Source organism: Mustela lutreola, chromosome 7, assembly GCF_030435805.1.
Source record: "Mustela lutreola isolate mMusLut2 chromosome 7, mMusLut2.pri, whole genome shotgun sequence".
NCBI classification, from domain to species: Eukaryota; Metazoa; Chordata; class Mammalia; order Carnivora; family Mustelidae; genus Mustela; species Mustela lutreola.
Genome location: NC_081296.1, coordinates 33,511,024 through 33,528,669, shown reverse-complemented (window position 1 = coordinate 33,528,669; position 17,646 = coordinate 33,511,024). Strand labels below are relative to the sequence as shown.

The following is a 17,646-nucleotide window of genomic DNA, read 5'->3' as shown; positions in this document are numbered from 1 at the left end:
TAGAAGACAAATCAGGTCGATGGATGGGCTCATTGCTTTTGGGATGTCACTGCTCCCAGGCATTCTGAGTGGACAGAGCCAGGGAATACTTAACGTAAATAATATACAAATTTATATCTATGTTATTTTTGTATCTATATATGTATATTGAATACCATACATTCCCACTAAGACCACAGGTTCCAGTTCTGTACCACAGGGTTCATTCTAGTTTTCTTTCTTTCCATCTCTTTTGATGAGAATCTTGGGTTTCTTTATCCCTAATGCAGTGATTCAGTTACTCTGCCTCATGTGACCAGTGTCTGGCCATTGCCTTTACCCTCTCCCCTGAATGAATCCTCACGTATCTCGGGCTGTGACTGCCCACTCTGGGCCACCCCTACACATGGGGTACTTGTCTCTGCTTAGGCCAATTCCCCACACAGGGACACCTGCTATATGGAAGTTTTTGTCATTAGTGGACTCTGATTCTTTGCATCCATTTGTACCTCTGCAGAGAAGTCCTCTTCTCCTTATCTGTGCTATGATGCCCACCAAGTGGCTTTAGGAGTAAACTGTCCAGCTGTTCAGAATGGGAAGGGGCAGGGCACAAGCACACTGTCCTTGATCATGCAGGCATCACACTATACAGAGTGCTGCTTGTGGCTGCATGGCTCCCTGAGGAATCTTTGTGGATATGGCAACTAACTTCATTTCTATTTTAGTCACCCAGTGATCTGACCCTTAGAACAGTTTTCAGAGCCTGGGTGGCTCAGTGGGTTAAAGCCTCTGCCTTCCGCTCAGGTCATGGTCCCAGGGTCCTGGGATCGAGCCCCACATCGGGCTTTCTGCTCGGCGGGGAGCCTGCTTCCTCCTCTCTCTTTGCCTGCCTCTCTCCCTACTTGTGATCTCTCTGTTTTTAAAAAAGATTTTATTGATTTATTTGATAGACAGAGATCATAAGTAGGGAGAGAGGCAGGCAGAAGAAGAGGAGGAAGCAGGCTCCCCGCTGAGCAGAGAGCCCGATGCGGGGCTCGATCCCAGGACCCTGGGACCATGACCTGAGCGGAAGGCAGAGGCTTTAACCCACTGAGCCACCCAGGCGCCCAAATAAATAAATAAAATCTTAAAAAAAAAACCAAAAAACAAAAACAGTTTTCTGGTGGTATTTCATGGTTGGGATTTAGCATGGTACTCTAAAATATGATTCTCATCAATGATGAATTTCATGTTTATGTTATGAATAACTATAGGAAGAACTATTTTTCCTTTAAAAACAGGGTTGTTTTTTTTTTTTAAAGATTTTATTTATTTATTTGTCATAGAGAGAGAAGCGAGAGCGAGCACAGGCAGACAGAGTGGCAGGCAGAGGCAGAGGGAGAAGCAGGCTCCCTGCCAAGCAAGGAGCCCGATGTGGGACTCGATCCCAGGACGGTGGGATCATGACTTGAGCCGAAGGCAGCCACTTAACCAACTGAGCCACCCCGGCATCCTGGGGGTTGTGTTTTTTTAACCCACTAAGCCACCCAGGCACCACTGGTTGTGTTGTTTTAAAAAACTGATATTTTTTCCTCTCCATTTAACATAAAAAATTAATTTGGGCAATTAAGGTATTATCATCTGTTTTACTATTACTGTTCTGATTAAGAACTGTTGCAGTTATGTGCTTGGTCCTGTGAACAAATGTTATTTTAAGACCAGAATCTTATGCCTCTTAACTAGAAAAGGCACATTGGCCAGCAGGGACTGTCAGGAGTTCTGAGAAGCACTCTACCTCTTTGGGTGTTATGATGAGACATGTAGGTCGCACATGAAGTTGACCTTCAAGACAGGTGATCATCAACACCCCATTGAAGGAAGTATGATTGTGATGGGAAAATGTTGGTGGTTGTGCATTCATTAGTCCCAGTATACAAGTACTTATTCTAAATTCACTTCATTTAGGAGAAGTTTATACATGGGGCGACAATGATGAGGGGCAACTGGGAGATGGAACTACAAATGCCATTCAGAGGCCTCGGTTGGTAGCTGCCCTTCAGGGTAAGAAGGTCAACCGTGTGGCCTGTGGCTCAGCACATACCCTTGCCTGGTCAACCAGCAAGCCCGCCAGCGCTGGGAAACTTCCTGCACAGGTAAGTACGGATTTGGCCAGCTGGGCTAGGAGTGTATAAGTAGTGACAAAGTTACTATCTGTGTATCGAATTATGCATGTAGGCCACACTTACACTTCATTTTCCATTGTATATTTACAGAGGTGTTTTTGAAAAAAATATTTTCAGAATTCATCTACAAACTATGGCTTATCTGTGCATTTGACACCTAAGTTGACTTAATGCAGCTTCAATGTTTCAGGTTCCCATGGAATACAATCACTTGCAGGAAATCCCCATAATAGCACTGCGGAATCGGCTGCTTCTGCTACATCACATCTCAGAGCTCTTCTGCCCCTGTATCCCCATGTTCGACCTGGAAGGCTCTCTTGATGAAACTGGACTTGGGCCTTCTGTGGGGTTTGACACTCTGCGAGGAATTCTGATATCCCAGGGAAAGGTACTCTTGTAGCAAGCTTTGCTATAGGCAAAACTGGTATTTCAGTTTTAATCCAATGAAAATTCCTGAACTGAGAATATATAGAGTAAAGCTTATTCAGGAGATGTTCATTGAGCACCTACTATACGGCAGGCTCTGTTCTGGGTGCTCAGAATGTATCAGTGAAAAACAGATAAAAATGTCTTCTCTTTTAGAGCTTACATTAAAAATTATTAGTGTGGTGTGGTATTTTCCCACTTGCTTCCCACCTCCCCAAAAGGGTGGGGTAGTTTGCAAAACTAAGCCTTCTTGGCAATGTTCTCTACTTGGCTAGCCTGAGGCATTATAGCAAATCCCTACTGGCAGCAGGAAGGAAAAAGAAGCTAATTTCTTCCCCAGGGAAGTCCAGGAGAGGGTGCTTTGATAGTCTAGATGATTTAGATGAAAGTTCACTACCAGGATGTATAGAGATTCCTTGTCAAAGGATAATTTTTAACAGGCTGTGAATAGAATCATGAAAGAGGGCACATAAAAATCACCAGACAGATTTTGACCCATCGACATCTGTAGTAACTTGAGCTTTTTAGAAATAGGGTGTCTGATTCAGGAGTTAAGTTTCTGGCAAGCAAGTTGACAGGATATCCTAACAGAACCATTGTGTAGTAGGGGAAATATTTGTGCCGAAAAAAAAGCACAGAGGTCAGATTTGAGGACTTCTAATTCTGAAGAGTCTATAATTCTGAGACCTATTTTGTAGCCTATTTTGTTATCAAAGATTACGGTTTTTTTTTTAAATTTTAATTTAATTTTTTAATTTTTAAAAGACTTTTATTTAATTATTTGACAGAGAGAGAGCACAAGCAAGGGGAACAGCAGACAGAGGGAGAGGGAGAAGAAGGCTCCCCACTGAGCCGGGAGCCTGAGGCAGGACTCAACCCCAGGGCCCCAGGATCATGATCTGAGCCGAAGGCAGACGCTTAACCAACTGAGCCATCCAGGCGCCCCTAATTTTTATTATTTTTTAAAAAATTATTTATTTATTAGAAAGAGAGCCCCCATGCATGCAAGTAGGGGAAGAATCTGCTGGAGAGACTCTCAAGCAGACTCCTTGCTGAGCGTGGAGTCCCATGCAGGGCTTGATGCCATGACCCATGAGATCATGACCTGAGCTGAAACCAAGAGTCCGATGCTCAGCTGACTGAGACCCAGGCGTCCCATATTGTTTTTTGTTTATTTGTTTGTTTGTTTGTTGTTTTTTTAAATAATAAAATCTAGATGTTTTGGAGTCCCATCCGAGCAGATCCTCCCCTTCTCCTCCCAGGATTGGCCTTGTTGGCACTTAGCTGAAGGAGACTGGTACACACATCTTCTTTTCTCTTTTTTTTAAAGATTTTGTTTATTTGTTAGAGAGAGAGTGCCCACAAACAGGGGGAACAGCAGGGAAGGGGAGAAGCAACCTCCCCACTGAGCAGGGAGCCTTATGTGGGACTTGATCCCAGGACCCTGGGATCATGATCTGAGCCACAGGCAGACACTTAACCGACTGGGCCACATAGGCATCTCCACACATTTTATTTTAATGGATAGCTTAGAGGCAGGTGGACATTAATAAGGATTGTGGTAATGGTAACATCTCTCCGATGGTGGGAAACAAGAAAAAGTTGTGTGTGGGTAACATTGATACAAACATTGATACGAAACTTCAACCAGTTTTTAATAATAAAAAGTAGGAAATTTGATCCCTTTTACCATTTTTTTTAATCTGTCAGAGTAGAGGTGAGAATAGGCAGCAAGGGGAAAAAAGCCTTCCCACATAGGGAGAAAACCAAGTGAGAGGCAGGATGTGTTCCACACGGACTGTGCATGAGTGTTCTGGAGGCTGTGAGCACGGCTGGGACAGCAGGAATGCTGAGGGAGTCCAGCAGGCACCCTCAGGGTGGGTGTGGATGTGTAATAGGCCTCTGTTCTGGTCCTGGGTAGGAAAGGATCATACCTGTTGGAAAATTGGACTGTATGTTGCTTGTGACCATGGAGGGTTATTACCAGGATGCAATTCAGAGCACAGAAGTGAGAGAACACCACAGGAGAGCCAGCTGGGTGAGACCATTCAGAGAAAAAAAAATGTTCCTGTGGAGGAAGAACTGGCCTTGGTTCTGGGCAATTAGTAAAACAGAAGTTAGGCAGAGGAGAGGGCAAAAGTAGCTGGTAGGTGTTATATAAGGGTGCGTGGTGATGGATGCACATCTTTGAGACCCTGTGTGCTGTGGTAGGTTCGCCTCTATGGGCTGGTTGTCTCTCTGACACCTTCACTTGATCTTCTCTGCTTCTGAGGTCACCTCCTTGGGCTGCTTAGGGCTCTTGCCTGTCCTGCTTTCAGAGGCTGGAGTTCTGACCTGGGAGAGGGACTAGATACTGTTACAGGTACCTTGGACTTCCCTGGCCATGTTGTATTTAGACAAGAGCAGGGTTATCCATTTGGCAGAGATCTGGGACTCCCACTGATCCTACCTTCTTTGAGTCTCTTGAGTTTCCTTCCCTATTTCTGTCCTCACTGCTGCTGCCTATGCCCTAGTCCATATGAGCATGGCGGGCCTGCCTCTACCTGGGTGATATTGGGCCCCATTCTCTTTTTTTGCTGTTTTGCCCTGGGTATTCCAGGTTTCTTTCAGTATATGGTAACTATATGTTCCCTCCTTCATTGGTCTCCCCACCCCCACCCCAAGCCTATCCTGACCTGTAGGACCCCCTGGCCGTGCTGCTCTTTAGTGGTTTTGTCAGGACAATGACAGTGGGGCATAGTGTTTAATGTCAGTCCTGCCATGTGGACTTGTGGTTTGTCTGGAAGCCCTTGGTTTTCTAGTCGATCCTCTGGGCTTGGCCTGAGTCCCAAGTCAGAGCAGACATCTGGACCTCCACCAGAGTGTGGTGGGCTCCTCTTGCCTCTAAATAGGGGACATGTAGCACTGGTGGGACTCTGCATAGATTTGTGGATGGGTTCCAGGCTGTGCCCCCCACACCACCTCACGATTCAGAAAAGAGCATTTGTAGTTACTGTTTTTAAGAAAATTTGACTTTTTGGAATATTACTTAGCCATCAAAAAGGATGAATACCTACCATTTGCATCGACATGGATGGAACTGGAGGGTTTTATGCTAAGTGAAATAAGTCAAGCAGAGAAAGACGATTATCATATGGTTTCACTCATATGTGGAACATAAGAAGTAGCACAAAGGACCATAGGGGAAGGGAGGGAAAACTGAAGCAGGACATCAAAGAGGGAGTCAAACCATGAGAGACTCTGGATTCTGGGAACAAACTGAGGGTTGTAGAAAGGGGGGTGTGGGGATGGGGTAACAAGGTGATGGGTGTTAAGGATAGCACATGTTGTGATGAGCCCTGGGTGTTACATGCAACTAATGAATTGTTGAACTACATCAAAATCTAATGTTGGCTAATTGAGCTTAATAAAAATAAAAAAAGAAAATTTGACTTAGGAAAGGATATTTAAAACAAACCTATGGGTAATAATATTTCCTATAGCAGATTCTAAATTTTGTCCATCTGTCATGTTTTAGGAGGCAGCTTTCCGAAAAGTAGTACAAGCAACTATGGTGCGAGATCGCCAGCATGGTCCTGTGGTAGAATTGAACCGGATTCAGGTAACAAGTGAAAACTGTTTTTAGTCTAACTAACAATTCTTAGATAGGTTGGTTTTGTCGTTGGGAATCATGGCCCCCCACAGCTTGGGATGAGAGCAGACTTTCTCATGTGCCCTTGCTTTAGAGAGCAAGGTGCTACCTATCTGTGATATTCTGTGGTGCTAAGGCTTCCAGTGGGAATGTAAATTGTTTTCTTTGTAACAGAAGTCAGAAAGATTTATTTCAGATAATCCAAAAGGATGGATACAGATAAGCAAAGAGAGAGAAGTAAAAATGACCGTATTTCTACCAAATAGTAGTAACTACTGCTGACATTTGGAGATATGTTTGTATGTTTGTCATAATTGAAACTGGATTCGTCTCTTTTGTAACTTGCCCTTTTTTCCTCTTATAACGTTGTAAGCACCTCTCCTTGCCCTACAGTGAGACTGTGGGATTATTTTCGCTGACCACCTACCCCATGTTCTCTTAGTTTCCTCTGTCAGATTTCTCTGCAGGGTGCTGGAAGGCTGTGCCCACTTTTCTGGGATATAGCGGGGCTTCTCAGCACCGTCCCAACTACAGATGTGTCTTCAGTTGCCTTCCTTGTATTAGGTTCTGAAAAGCAGGGCCAGTCAGAGGCACTCCATATATCAAATTGTATGTGGGGACAATTCCTATTCCCACCAGCCTCACACCCTTTCTGGCTCTGATACCTATCTTTGCCTATTTAATAGACCAGAATCACTAATACTGTTCTGTAGTAATCAGAGAAATGAAAAGTAAGCCATCTCTGACTTAAACCTGCTGCTAAGTGTAGATACACTTAGCAGTTTAAAAAATTAACTAAAACAGAACTCCACCACTGAATATGATGTTGTGTATACTTGACATTTAACATGCAAATGAAATAGCCCCACCTCTTGGAACAGAAACAGAGAGTTACTAAGAACAAATTCTTTGTTCCTTTATATTAACACATGATTTTTACCCTGATGTTGGTTGCATGACTAGACATTTCTCTAGAGTTGCTCTTGGGGGCATTTTTGAATTAAGACACAAACTCTGGTCATTTGTTGGAGAACACATGTGACCACACTGATGGAAGTAGTCCCTTCACTGACGTCAGACTCTTTGATGCTAAGCTGGAAGTCAGTCAGCCCACTCTACAAACAAATGGGCTGTTTAATTAGGTTTATAAAAAAAGTTTTTATTTTCTCACCTTGAGGATCATTTTGGTTTGTTCTATGTTATTAGGTCTTAAACACTGAAGTTTATAAGTGAGGAAAGTTCAACTAACACAGATGGTTGGGCATTCCTAGATCATATGCCTGCCCCAGCCACACACAGAGGTGCCTAGCCAGGGACAGCAGCCTGATATGGGTATTCAGATCTCGGGCTTTTGGCATCATTGAGCCTTGGTGATGTGGAACCTATGTTAAACATGCCTTTTCTGTCTTTCTCTTATGTTGATTTTGCATTCTTCATTTTCTGTCTTTCTCTTATGTTGATTTTGCATTCTTCTTCATTCTTCACCTCTTTCCTTCTTGCCTTTATGTTCCAGCATTTGTGTCAAAAATGTTCAGTACATGTTTGAAAAAATAGAATGGGTAAAGGACAAATTCATATTAGCATTTTTAAAATGCACATAAACAGCATTCAATGCAGTATACCATGGGTGCTCTAGTATACCTTGGGGCCCTCTGGTATGAGAGTTAGGTCCTTTGCAGTTCAGATTTCATACTTCCTCCTGAAGCTAGAAAGATCCTCCACAAAAATAGAATTGTTTTTTTAATCAAAAATAGAATGGAGGATGATAATGGGATGTATTCCATGAATCCAAGTTGAGCTCAAGATACCAGTTGATCCAGAAAGGTGGTGTCAGCTGTCCTGTAGCCACAGATTGCTACTGGCATCCACCTTCTCCCATGGGAATGCCATTGTAGATATTCTCATACTGTCTGTGCAGAGTATTCTAGAGACAGTAAAACATAGGCATGTTCCTGGAGGGTTTTGTTTGAATATGATTTAGTTTTATAACAGAATCTGAATATCACTGTACATAAAAATTTTTTATTTAAAATTTATTGCAGAATTAATGAGCATGCTCATTTCTGAAAATTTGGAAAATTCAGATTAAAGGCAATTAAAATGACTTCTATTCCTATTGTCCAGAAGTAGCCACAGGTACACAGGTGCCTGCTTGTCCTTGCAGAGTCATAGCTGTGTTCTCATAGCCATTTCCCTCAGAGGAGCCAAGAGCATCAGTTTAATTGGTATTGTAAATGGAGATGATGTGACATTCAGAGTAGGAAGATGGGTCTGCATCTTGTTTCTCATGGATGGACACATCCATCTTCCTTTCTGTAGCTCAGTTTCCTCCAGGGATTTTGGGTACCTTGAAGAACTGCTGTGAGGTTTAAATGAAATCACATTTGTGAACATACAGTCAAATATGTGGCACATTTCATTCCATAGGAAGCTAATTCATTATTGTCATTATTCATAAGTCTTGTTTATGATTATTTGTGTGTGAGTATTTGCTATTTAAACTCAGCCTAGAACTTACTTAAGAAGTTAAGGATTGTGAGAGTTTAGCTGGACGAGGTAACAGAAAAGTGCATTTTCATGAACATTTTTTCTTAACTTTCCATTTTGCCATTATTTTAGACTGAGTTTCTAAAGTGATTCTGAAGCACTGTGTAGCCTACAAAACTGCAGGGTTACTGAGCCCCTACTAGGTGAGGGCCTTGAGAGCTCTTGGTCTAATCTGTTTGAAAATCTTAACCTAGGGTGAGAAATACAGGTAGAAAAAGTGATTGTAGTTGGGGGGGGGTGCAGTGACCCCCAAGGGCTGGAGTAGGATACATGCAGATGAGTAAGGGAGGGGAGGAAGATTCTGTTTTGGATGACATGGTGCCTCCAGGTTTGGTCTCAGCCATTTGGTTTGAAGCGCAGAGTCCTGATAGTCTTCTAAGGAGGGCTGCTTTTGGGGTTGCTGGCATCCTATTCATGGAGGCCGAGGCAGTGTGGTAAAGTGGTTGGCCGTGGTTAAAGTTATGAAGTGTGAGGGTGAATCATATTATAGTTACTGATCACATGGGCTGCACCCATGTGAATGGCCAACCGAGGTCTATATTTTCTTGAGGGAATGTTCACTTAGATACCACCAGTCGTGAGGGGTGCTATGCTGTGGCAACATGCTGCATGCATTTGGTGAGTTGGGGCCGTGTCTTCCATCGTGATAGCACAGCTTCCATTAGCACAGCTGTCCAGCGAGCACCTTGTTTGTGAGGCCTGAGGACACAAACCCTCTGAGAACCTCAAAGATTGGTTTCACACTCCTTTCCCCTCACTGTGGGCTCCACTCATGACAGCTCTTTAGGTCCAGCAGCAGAATGCTGGCTGGACTTCTACCCTGGTGACCAGAGCAGAGAAGTAAAGGGTAACAAGATGGGGGAGAGGCTGTAGGGCTCATTGTTGCCACAGATGTCCCAGGGCTGGTTAGCTGTGGAAGATAGTAGCTGTGTGCTTTCTGCTGCTGTGGCTGTTTCATATTTATTTCTTTTCTCCTCTCTAGGTCAAACGTTCAAGGAGTAAAGGCGGCCTAGCAGGCCCTGATGGGACCAAGTCTGTCTTTGGGCAGATGTGTGCTAAGATGAGCTCATTTAGCCCCGACAGCCTCCTCCTCCCCCACCGTGTCTGGAAAGTCAAATTTGTGGGTGAGAACTTGCATGCACTAGCAGGCCTGTGGTCCTGAGGATTGGCAGTCTGAGCACAGACAGTAGTGCAGTGGGCATTATTACAGGGGAGCTGAGAAGTTCATCTGGCTGCACCCTGCAGGGCTTTGCTGGTGTGACTAAGTGTTGCTGACTCTCTTTTCCCTCAAGGTGAATCTGTGGATGACTGTGGTGGTGGCTACAGTGAGTCCATAGCTGAGATCTGTGAAGAACTGCAGAATGGACTCACCCCACTTCTGATCGTGACGCCCAATGGGAGAGATGAGTCAGGGGCCAACCGCGACTGCTACCTGTTCAGCCCCGCTGCCAGGGCGCCCGTACACACCAACATGTTCCGCTTTCTGGGTGAGCCTTCTTGCACGGGCATGGTGCCTCAATTATGTGGCTTTGTGTGCCCCAGTTACTTAATGTCTGTTCTGTCTTGGGAATGACAAATATTTTGAGTATTTGGTTTTAACTTTTTCACTGTGCAGGTGCAGGGACATGTAGAGCCAACCATCAGTGAGTGGCTAGGTGCAAAGGGTCAGAAAATGTCTGGCGCATCAAGGATCTGAAATACCATGTTTCTGCAGCTTAAATGTGTCTGAAACTTGGGGTCAGATCTGAAGGGTTTTGGTAGTTGGTCATTCCCTCCCTCCTGTTCCATTAAATATATATGCTGAGTCCTCCTATTGTTGCCTGTTCCTCTCCAGGTACGGCGCCTACCTTCCTTGAGAAACTCCATCTGTTTTAAAGGAATGGAGATTGGCCTCTGTGTGGCTTATACTTATTGGTACAAATAGAAGAGTTAGAAACTAGGCCCGTAGGAACAAAAGGAAACAATGAATTTAGAACAGGACAAAATGTATTAAGGATGGACCTGTCTCCATGAATTTGGGTAACATTGGTTTAGAAGGCACTGAGGCCCAGTGTGGAGCTATTCTGTGGTGTTAATTGAACTATATGTTTTATCATTAATTTCAAGTATCTTCTGTTACTTGTGCCTTGACTGAGCAGGTGTGTTACTGGGCATCGCTATCCGGACTGGGAGTCCCCTGAGCCTCAACCTGGCTGAGCCTGTCTGGAAGCAACTGGCTGGGATGAGCCTCACCATTGCAGACCTCAGTGAGGTAACCACCAGGAATGTGGGGATGGGGAAATGTGACACCTAGTGTACCTGGTACAGAGTGCAAGGGGCACCCCTGGCTACAGACTGCTTTCTAGTAGCAAAGAAGGTCTGTGGATGTTAGGCCAGTTTGCCTCTGGAACTTGATAGACCATCTGTTTGGTGGTGCTTTTGCAACTTGAAATCTTGTCGGATAAGAAAATTCACCCAATTTTCCTGTGGAAGATCAGAGCTTGTGAATGGCTGGGTGGTGGCTTTGGCTTTCAGGTGGGGAAGCATGACTGGCTGACCACCGCCAGCATCTTCCCTGTGGCCATACTTCCCTTGGTACTACGACTATAGGGTGGGGATCTGTCTCCAACCAGTGGCTGTTGGTTAATTTTAAGGACTTCCTTGAATTACAAGCTCTTTTCCTTAGCTCCCTGTGTGAAGTGCTTTCTCACTGCTGGTCTCTTATTTTCTGGCATTTATAATGCATCAGCAGCCTTGAGGTATACCCAGTGCAGACTGAGGCGCCGTCATGGCTGAACTACAGTCAGAAGTGGGGTAACATGTGGGCTTAACATGTGGGCTCCCTTTTTTCCCTCGAAAGGTTGATAAAGATTTTATCCCTGGGCTCATGTACATCCGTGACAATGAAGCCACCTCAGAGGAGTTTGAGGCAATGAGCCTGCCCTTCACTGTGCCAAGTGCAAGTGGCCAGGACATCCAGCTGAGCTCTAAGTATACACACATCACCCTGGACAACCGTGCAGAGTATGTCCGGCTGGCAATAAACTACAGGTGGGGTCATCTGCCTTCTACTGTTTTGGTTCAGTAAATAGCAAAAATAGGAAATAGTTTGCTTGGATGGCTGCATTTTTCAGAAATCCCATACAGTAAAATGTTAGTAGACTTGGTTCTAACAACTACTCATCTATAGTTATCAAAGCTTATTTTATAATCCAAATCAGAGTATTCATTATTTTTGTCTGAGATTCCTGGCTCTGACTAGAAAACCAAGGTGGCTAGAATTGTGCTGTTTTGGGAGCTCTCCAGGCAGAACTCAGAGGACCTGTGGGTACCCTCCTGTAGATGCCCCTCTGTGAGCTCTCCTGGGCAGCATTGTGTCAGGGCTGGTCCCACCCCTGCCTGGCCTTCAGCAAAGCCACCCATCTAGCTTCTGCTGCTCCTTGCTCCTTCCACCTGGCATTACAAGTCCACACAGTCTTTGTTCTCCAGAAGCACCTGGCCAGGTACTTGGTAAGATTGCACATTGGCTGGGCTTTGCCTGCTGAGTTCTGGTTGTGGGTAGTCCCGGCAAGTGTGCTATGCTGTCCCTTTGTATTCATTTCTGCCTTATGCCCTAACTCACCAGTCATGAAGGCCCTGAGCACAGTATTTGCTTTCAGAGGGATCTTACTGTGGGTGCTGTGGAGCCTGGTTTTCTGGTGCACATCTAATTCTGGCTCCTTCCTGGGTATGCAATAAGTATTAAGAATTGTGTCTTGGAAGCTCTAGGTAGTTTTTAAGATTATCCTCTATGTGCCAGTGTAGGTGAACTCAGTCTATGAGAAGCTCTGTGATGCTATTTTTATGAGCTACATGCCTTGGTCATCTGTGGGGTAAGGCTTGTTATGAGCAGGACAAGACCTACATTACCAAAGATAGAAATGCAAAGTGAGTTTTTTCTTTCAGACTCCATGAATTTGATGAGCAGGTGGCTGCTGTTCGGGAGGGAATGGCCCGAGTCGTGCCTGTCCCCCTTCTTTCTCTGTTCACTGGATATGAATTGGAGACGATGGTATGCCCCTGAAAGCTGCTGCCCTACACCTGCCTTTTCATATCGAGCCACTAAATCAGTGCCGCTAGTTAATTTCTCAGTTAAATCTTGCACTTAATTTACATCTGAAATATGCTTATGCCTGGTAGATGAGGTGAAAACATGTTTGAAAAGTGGGTGTTCCCGGCCTATGTCCTTCCTTTCCTTGCAGCCCCCATCCCACACCAGGGTGGAGCACAGGGTCAAGTACACATCCACCCGAACACATGGGACCCAACCCCCCAACTGTCCACTCTGGCTCTCACGTACATCCTGCCTGAAACAAGCCTTGGTAGGAAGAGGGATTGACTCTATACTGAAGCGAAAAGTCAGAAGTGTCAGCCAGCCCTGACGGTATGTCCTTCTGCAGGTATGTGGCAGCCCAGATATCCCTCTGCATCTCCTAAAGTCAGTGGCTACCTACAAAGGAATCGAGCCTTCTGCATCCCTGATCCAGTGGTTCTGGGAGGTGATGGAGTCCTTCTCCAACACAGAGCGCTCCCTCTTCCTTCGCTTTGTGTGGGGTCGGACAAGACTGCCCAGGACCATCGCCGACTTCCGGGGCAGAGACTTCGTCATCCAGGTGTGATTCCTGTATATCTTGTGGTGTCAGCTGTAGGGTTATGCTCCTTGCACATGATCCTACAGCTCATTAGAAAATGGGACTCTTGTGTTAACGTGGTTTTTTCCTTCTTCCTGGAAATAATAAAAAGCACACGCCACAACTTCTTTGATTTGATTGCTCAAAATTTCATGACTATAGATTTTAAATCTCACTTTCTACTTCTGGAAAATTTATCTGGCCACCACCGGAAGATAGTGCTATTATGTCAGCATATTTGAGATTTTGAGCACACATGTCTTTTAAAACATATATTTGATTCTTTGGTTGAATTAAGTAATGTTGCGTATTGGGAAAAATAAAGAGCACCCATCAGATTGAGAACAAGAGTTTTGCTTTGAGTTCTAACTCTGTGGTCCAATGGTCAGAAACAGGCTTTGTTTATCTGCTGAGTCATGGGGTAAAGTGATGTAATCCCCCCTCCCTCCTCTATCCTGAGGCAACAAGTGTGATTTTCCATGTAGCAATACCATGGGGATGGGGGACTTCCCGGAGGGGCAGATTAGGGTGGAGCATCCTTTCTTCCTCCATATTTGAAAGGATTTGGGGATGGGCTCCTTCCTGAGCACAGCCTGACTCCAGTCTCTGACTGGGGTTGCAATAGAAGTCATGTGCCAGAGAGATCTTTGAGACCAACATGTAGTTTTTCTCTCCAAAAGTAGGTAATTTCTGGGTCCAGAATTCTTGCTGGCTTTATAGTGTTTTATCTGTAGTAGTCAAAAGGGGCTAATGGGTTTAAGGAGAATTCCCCATGTGGGTGCGTGCTGAGCCTGTGTCTTCTGCCTGCCTTGTGCCAGACCCTGTTCTCAGCACTGATTTGTCAAAAGTAATTGCCACAGTAACCAATTACTATTCTTAACTATAAGTCCTAGGAATTACTGAGTTGCTCCTTTTAATTTCTAAAATGGGCTAGAGTATTTGTTTTCTGATACTTCATTATTCTTAACCAAAAATATTATGATTTTTGTGAGAGTAAGGAGTCTAATGAACATAATAAAATAGATTAACAGTTCTACCTGTCCTTGTACATAGTCTCTGATTATTTAACATCTTTTTCATCAACAGGTATTGGATAAATACAACCCTCCTGACCACTTCCTTCCTGAGTCCTACACCTGCTTCTTTTTGCTGAAGTTGCCTAGATATTCCTGTAAGCAGGTGCTGGAGGAGAAATTAAAATATGCCATCCACTTTTGCAAATCGATAGACACAGATGATTATGCTCGCATAGCCCTTACAGGAGAGCCAGCTGCCGATGACAGCAGTGACGACTCAGAGAATGAGGATGTGGATTCATTTGCTTCAGACTCTACACAGGATTATTTAACAGGACACTGAGATGGAGAAATGCCATTCATCACAAGCCACCAGGAGACTAAGCAAGGAGGCAGGGTGCTGCAGACTAGAGTACAGGAGGTAGTGTGTTTGATAAGAAATATTAGGTCTCTAAAATGCATGGGGGTGGGCAGGGTGACTGATCACTCATGATTGAACAATGAATGGAATAATGATTGGGAAATCAGCCTTGCACATGGGGGGACTATGTGGACACTAACATTTATTTTTGAGACTTAAAAGGGTCTTACCTATAATGCTGCATTACATGTAGGACTTCTGTGTTTACTACAATGTGTAAATGTTTATATAAATACTGAATTGCAGCATCCCCAAAATGAATAAAAAGCCTTTTTACTTGTGCAATAGATTGTTTTTATTTCTTTTTTCTTCAAGTGTTGTGCATTGTCTTGATTGTACATTGGAAATCCTGTGTAATGATTAAATCATATTATAAATATTTCAATTAATATTACCCTGAATTTGTTTATTAAAAGTTTTTTGAACATTAAATGATCAGTATTACTTAATGCATCTAGAGGTTATTTAAACCAAAACCAAAACAAAAGTTGATCTCCCTCTTCTCCCCAGGTGCACATTTTAGCATATGCAGTATGTAACTTGAATTGAGGCCTTTCTGTGAGCAATATCTATCATAGAAAGTATACTATATATAATGTTTGTGTCCTGTATATCTCTAAATTTTAATTCCCTATAAATAAAACATCTGTCATAAAATTGTAAGCTGAGTCTTATCTGGTTAAACTAGCACTGGTGGATGTGCTACATCCAAAAAATAGTTTTGGATAGAGCATTAGTTAAAGCCATTCCAATCTAGTTTATGCATTTTTATTTAAAAAAAAAAAAATCCATTCCAGTAACAAAGGAGGAATGGGTAAAAGAATGGGAACATTCCAAAGGGAGTGGCTGGTGTTGGGATCTGAAGACCAGGAGCCTTCAGGATCTGTTCCCCTGTCCTCCACTCCTGCCTGTCCTGGTTCCCATCCCATTGGTCTGGGGCCAGGGGGTGTGTTTCTGGTCCAGTTGGCCATGGGATAGGATTTGAGAGCTGCATGTTCTAGAATTGTGTGAATGGCAAGTTCTCTGCAAAGGGAAAGACTGGGAATAGGATAGGAAAGTTGGCTAACAGGCCTGGTATGCTCAAACTTGAGGTAAACTGGATGAAGGCAAAAGATGTTTATGTTGAGGGGTTATTTCTTTATTCAGGGACACAATGTTTTGCATTAGAAAATCCAAAGAAAAAGTTTCTGGGAATTTATCTATGACCAAATTTGTGAATGCCCAGGTTAATCTTTTTTTTACCTTGGCTCAAAATCTCTATAATCTGAGGCGTTTTTCAAATCACCAACCTTTTTGTTATCAGTCACCCTTTTTTTTTTTTTTTTTAAAGATTTTATTTATTTATTTGAGAGAGAGACAGTGAGAGAGAACATGAGCGAGGAGAAGGTCAGAGGGAGAAGCAGACTCCCCATGGAGCTGGGAGCCCGATGTGGGACTAGATCCTGGGACTCCAGGATCACGACCTGAGCCGAAGGCAGTCGTCCAACCAACTGAGCCACCCAGGCGCCCCTATCAGTCACCTTTTGCTGCATAACAAACTACTCCTAAATTTGGTGGCATGCAAGATGCAACATTTCTTTTTCACATATCTGGATTGGCTAGTTTTGGCTGAATGGCTTTAGACAGTGGGATGGGCCAGGCTCTTCTTCACATGCTCTTCTGACTACCCAAGGCAAGAGAACAGTTGAAAACAGGCAAGGCCTATGCTCATAACTGAACTGTCCCTCAATCCACATTCTGTGGGCCAACCCCCAAACATGTGGACTGACAAATATCTTTTGCCTCTAGAATAGCTGCTCTGAAAGTCTTGTTCAAGGACCCCTCCATTTCCCTTTCATGGTATCCCATGAGGTCCTCCTCTTTCCAACTATATTTCTGCAGGAAACAACATTTTTTTTCATACCCCGCAACCTAAACTGTATTGCAATATATGGATGGCAGAAACAGAAAAGAGATTCCAACTATCTTTTCATAAGCCAGATAGTAAAAAGATTAATAAACATTTTAATGCTACTTCTCAGAAAATCACTAATGTTTTTAATTTTGGAATACAATTTTTCAGAATAGTATTCATGTTAATAAATAATGGGTTTGTTGGGACACTTGGGTGGTGCAGTTGGTTAGGCATCTGACTCTCAGTTCCACTCGGGTTGTGGGATCAAGCCCCACATTGGGCTCGACCCTCAGCATGGAGTCTGTTTGGGATTCTCTTTCCATCTGCCCTTCCCACTTGTACTCACTCGCTCTTTTTCTCACTCTCTCAGATCTCAAAAGAAAAATAAGTAATGGGCTTATTTTATTTAAAAATGAATGAACATATTTTTTAAAGATTTTATTTATTTATTTGACAGATAGAGATTACAAGTAGGCAGAGAGTCAGGCAGAGAGAGAGAGAGAGAGGAAACAGGCTCCCTGCCAAGCAGAGAGCCTGATGCGGGGCTTGATCCCAGGACCCTGGGATCAAGCCGAAGGCAGAGGCTTTAACCCGCTGTGCCACCCAGGAGCCCCAAAAATGAATGAATATTTTAAAACATTTTAATTTTAATTTCAAATATGGTAATTATTGATAGATAGAACCTAGATAAAAATTACTGAATGAAAAAGTGTTCTGAGTCAAACTGCTGCAGAGGAGGGAACTGCAAAGTCATTACTGGAAGTGTGGTCCAGGGAAATGCAAACAGCTTGGACAGCCATGCCTTCCACCTACCAGGCTTTGTCTCTGTTGTGTTTACATTGTTCAGAAGCAATTACCTGGGACCTACTTGTTAGGAGCTCTTTTCCTTTACCTTCAGAAATGCTGGGGGATTATCTGTTT

General features: G+C 43.7%; 1 protein-coding gene across 9 annotated transcripts in view; it reads left to right on the top strand.

Moving 5' to 3' along the window:
• HERC2 (HECT and RLD domain containing E3 ubiquitin protein ligase 2) overlaps positions 1 to 15,494 on the top strand; it is a 239,890-nt gene extending 224,396 nt beyond the window's left edge. For all 9 annotated transcript variants that reach the window (XM_059180258.1, XM_059180255.1, XM_059180256.1 and 6 more), the window contains exons 84-93: positions 1,924 to 2,111; positions 2,332 to 2,529; positions 6,085 to 6,168; positions 9,728 to 9,869; positions 10,038 to 10,232; positions 10,884 to 10,996; positions 11,585 to 11,775; positions 12,670 to 12,775; positions 13,164 to 13,376; positions 14,481 to 15,494. In XM_059180258.1, coding sequence (XP_059036241.1) covers positions 1,924 to 2,111; positions 2,332 to 2,529; positions 6,085 to 6,168; positions 9,728 to 9,869; positions 10,038 to 10,232; positions 10,884 to 10,996; positions 11,585 to 11,775; positions 12,670 to 12,775; positions 13,164 to 13,376; positions 14,481 to 14,753 — 1,703 coding nt within the window. In that variant the 3' untranslated portion in view covers positions 14,754 to 15,494. The remainder of the gene's footprint in view (positions 1 to 1,923; positions 2,112 to 2,331; positions 2,530 to 6,084; positions 6,169 to 9,727; positions 9,870 to 10,037; positions 10,233 to 10,883; positions 10,997 to 11,584; positions 11,776 to 12,669; positions 12,776 to 13,163; positions 13,377 to 14,480) is intronic.
• Positions 15,495 to 17,646: the final 2,152 nt, after the last annotated feature.